General features: G+C 36.1%; 2 protein-coding genes across 4 annotated transcripts in view; one reads left to right on the top strand and one right to left on the bottom strand.

Annotated features, from left to right (window-relative positions):
• On the top strand, positions 236–1,720 carry LOC109350019. The gene is made up of 2 exons (XM_019591124.1): positions 236–373; positions 988–1,720. Exons 1-2 carry the CDS (start codon positions 314–316, stop codon positions 1,582–1,584), a joined length of 657 nt encoding a protein of 218 aa, XP_019446669.1. The 5' UTR covers positions 236–313; the 3' UTR covers positions 1,585–1,720.
• Positions 2,145–3,854, bottom strand: part of LOC109350018 (peptidyl-tRNA hydrolase ICT1, mitochondrial) — a 3,349-nt gene continuing 1,639 nt past the window's right edge. The window contains exons 6-8 of one of the 3 annotated variants that reach the window (XM_019591123.1): positions 2,947–3,017; positions 2,657–2,785; positions 2,145–2,596 (exon numbers count right to left, since the gene is read on the bottom strand). In XM_019591123.1, coding sequence (XP_019446668.1) covers positions 2,695–2,785; positions 2,947–3,017 — 162 coding nt within the window. In that variant the 3' untranslated portion in view covers positions 2,145–2,596; positions 2,657–2,694. The remainder of the gene's footprint in view (positions 2,597–2,656; positions 2,786–2,946; positions 3,018–3,854) is intronic. The other 2 variants (XM_019591121.1, XM_019591122.1) reach the window with 2 other exon arrangements.

Below are 3,854 nucleotides of genomic sequence, written 5' to 3'. Positions count from 1 at the left end.
CTTATAGTATATATTTGATTTGATAACAATCAATTATAGTTAATCCAAAATGTGTGCCAAACAATTTCCAGCGTGATTCGTGTGAAGGAAGAGTACAAGAGAGACAAGAGAATAAACACGGAATACGAAGTTATCCTAATCTAATAACACGTTGGCATTGCGCAGAATAAATGTCAAAAGGACCCACTTTCTCTAGAACCCTTCTTTCTTCTATTTTTCTTCTTAATATATAATGTATAACATTCTCTTCAACTCATTCTTCTCATTCACACAAAACAACTAAAGAATCATCATCAATATCATCATAACAAAAATGAAACTTGTTTGGTCCCCTGAAACAGCGTCCAAAGCCTACATCGAGACAGTACAATTTGTAAGCACTTCCATCAATCATTTTCATTCATCATCTAAAATAGTTATATTATGATGTTAATTAACTCATGTTATGGTGTTCCAGGCATGGTGTTTTTTATTTTTAATATAAAGTTTAAGATATGAGGGTGAGTTTAAGGTAGAGGTAAGGTGTATGGATTGTGATTTGAAGGTCACCGGTTGAAATTAGGAAATAGCTTTTATGTAGAATATAAGGTTGCATATGTTTACCCTATATAAAAGGGTGGGTGTTGATTGTTGATCACGAGTTTAAACTCTGAAAATATGATATAGTTTTTATGGTATAAGGTTGCATATATTTACCCTGTATAAAAGGGTGGGTAAACCTCGGTATAAAGTAAAGTTGACTTTCTTATTAGATGAATTTCACGGTTTCAAATTTTGAAAACTATATTTTTGCTTGCTATGCTGAATATAAGATTGTGTACATCTGTCAATCTTCTCATATCCGATTAGGTGTGAACCAAAACATTGAAATACCCTTTTATATCTTACCCTGTGGGAGCATAGTGCATTAATCAACCTTTTCATATTAAGGTAAGGAGAAACTCTAGGATATAACTCTCTCTAATATATCCTTCACTTGTTTTGCAGTGCCATCTTTATCGTCAATCGGGTATAGCCGAGCTTGTTTCGGCCATGGCAGCAGGGTGGAAAGCACAACTCATAGTAGAGACATGGTCACAAGGAGGAGCAATCTCCACAAGCATAGGTTTAGCCATAGCGAGCCGCCACACGAGTGGGCGGCACGTGTGCATTGTCCCAGATGAGAGGTCAAGGTTAGAGTATGCTGAAAGGATGGGAGAAGCAGGGATGAGTCCAGAGATCATGGTAGGAGAATCAGAAGAAGTTATGGAAGGGTTGAATGGAATAGACTTCATGGTTGTTGATTCAAGTCATAGGGACTTTTCTAGAGTACTAATGCTGGCAAAGTTTGGTGCTAAGGGTGCTGTTCTTCTTTGCAAGAATGCTAATTCAAGGAATGGTTCTCCATGTTTTAAGTGGAAGGGTGTTTTGGATGAACGGTCGCAGCGCCTTGTTCGATCCGTGTTTCTTCCCGTAGGGGATGGGCTTGATATTGCACATGTATCAGCCATTGGAGGTAATTCAGTTTCAGCACTCAAGGGCGGTAAGAGATGGATTAAGCATGTTGATCAACAAACAGGGGAGGTGCTTGTTATTAGAAGATAGATAGATTCTTGTGTTCAATATTCATCTTCAACACTAAACCCAAATTTTCCTTGTTTGCAAAATAGAGTGTGTATATAACAAAGCATTCAATTTGTTTGTTTGGTTGTTTTCTTATTAAGCAACAACTTTGTTTTCTTCCAATCTTTCAACCTTGGCTCTTTTTCCCTGCTGTAAATCTCTGATGATTAATAAAAAGAAAACTCTACTTAAGTTTACAAGAAAAGTTATACCCCTTTTAATTTAACCTAAAATGAATTAGATATATTAAAATGTAGTGATAATATATTCTAACACTTTCAAGACAAGTTCTATTTTGAAGAGTCTTGTCCAAGAAAATGTCATGATTTAAGAGCAATGTGCAAAGTGAATTTTAATAAAGATGTCATTTCTATTTCTGATTTTACATATTGTCAATCAATTCAGTCTCCAACAAAAAATTGTAAGATTCATTAACTGATAGTGTCCAAAGTCAAAGACCTAATTAACTTTTTTTACAATCCCAGAGACTAAAATGACATTTTACACCATACAAAAGTCATTGTTCAGCTACTGGCTTGGATAAAACAAAAAAAATCAAGATTCATATTCAACATATTGAGATGAAGCATGTCCCCCAGGGTTGTTTTCGTTTTTATAAGCAAACAAATATATCAAAAGGAGAACAGGGGTTGTTAACATTCATTCACTATATAGACCTATAACTCAGGGACGTGCCCCATAATTGCCAAGTCACTCAAGAGAAAGGGCTTAAATTGACAGAAAACATTACACATTCAATTAATATTTGGGATTTCTATTTGAAAAGGTCCGTATCAGTTGAAGTCCCAATTTTGAATCACTACCAGTAGGCAGACACAAACCACTTCTGAGATCCTTCTTGCAAGCTAGCTGACTCTAGGTCCATGCTGCTCGAATTCCCGGTTATAGTTATCATTCATCTAATGTGTATGTATCCAATCATGGTAGTATCATGGGGTTGTGCTTCTGTGCCATGCAGCCTAGAGAAAACACACTAATTGAGAATATAGACATTGATAAAAGAATCTCAAGTAGCCAACGATGATAAACTTACTAAAATCACGACTTTCAGGGATTCTGAAAAACAATGTATTAGTCCCAACTACTTTTACTTCTTCTAAAAGCCTTCTTATCTGAAAGCACCTTCTTGCTTTTGAGGCGTTTGTGTTCTCCTATGGCAGCCCTTAAAAAGCACAATATTTGATTAGCATATGTTAGTTACATGCCCTTCACCATCAAGTCATTCTAATGTAATAGAAGCCACAGAAAACATGGTACCCAGAATAAGAAGAGGCTGTATTTAACCCGAAGAGTTAAAAAATATAAAAAGAGAAGTGTCCTTACATCTTCGCGATTTTCTTCTTTTGCTCTTCTGAGGGAGGTGGTGGGACATAAGATGCTGCATCAATGATTTCCTATTTTTTACCACAAAAGAAGCAGAAAAGTGCTATTGCTAAGTAAAAGTCATTTTTTTCACAAACAAGAAATGAATATACCAAAGTATATGTTATTAAAAAGGGAGGGAGGGAGGGAGGGAGGGACAGAAAGATTAGATAGCTGAAGTCTAGCATTCAAAGAAGCACATCATATCCTAGAGGACCCTAATTGGGAAGATAAAAATGGTGACACTGTGCATGAGACTCCACCTAATGGGATATGGGGAGAGTACATGCACATAATCTTAGTAGTGTGCCAATGCTCACCCTCACTCTAACCCTAACCAGAAGAATGAATAAATGTTTTTTAAAGGGATTACTGGCACATGCTTATAAGATTTCTCATTTTTCAATAAGCCCTATACACGACAATAAATCCCAGCCAATAGTCACCACACCATACCTTCATTTCTCTTCTCATTAAGCCCTAGATGGATCCAAACAAGTAAACCATTGACTTAATTATAATCTGGGCATGACAATCAACCAACTCAACAATAAAGGAGTTGGCAGCCAATGAAAAGTAAAGAAAATGATATGGAACCAATGTATTAATTCCTTCTCTCCAAGAAATATTCCATTTCCCAAAGATGTTCCTAAATCTCAACTCAAAGAATTACAAAACAAAGTTGGCACAAAATCTCTTGGATTTTTTTACCATGTTTGAATGCACACCAGACAACACAAGAGTGCGGAAAATAGGTGTGAGACATGTCTAACACCAAGCCACTTTGCTAAACTGCATTCTTCTACCAAATTGTGCATAATGAAAACAAGGGATTATTAAAAACCACATTTTCCACAAACTAATCCCCC

This window comes from Lupinus angustifolius, chromosome LG06 (assembly GCF_001865875.1).
Source record: "Lupinus angustifolius cultivar Tanjil chromosome LG06, LupAngTanjil_v1.0, whole genome shotgun sequence".
Lineage (NCBI taxonomy): Eukaryota > Viridiplantae > Streptophyta > Magnoliopsida > Fabales > Fabaceae > Lupinus > Lupinus angustifolius.
The sequence above is the reverse complement of the archived record's forward strand: the minus strand, read 5'-3'. Positions and strand labels throughout refer to the sequence as shown.

Excerpts from the sequence above, each read along its gene's own strand:
- LOC109350019 (XM_019591124.1), top strand. The coding sequence starts at position 314 with ATGAAACTTGTTTGGTCCCCTGAAACAGCGTCCAAAGCCTACATCGAG. Across the intron at positions 374-987 it reads ACATCGAGACAGTACAATTT|TGCCATCTTTATCGTCAATC; the intron begins GTAAGCACTTCC and ends CTTGTTTTGCAG.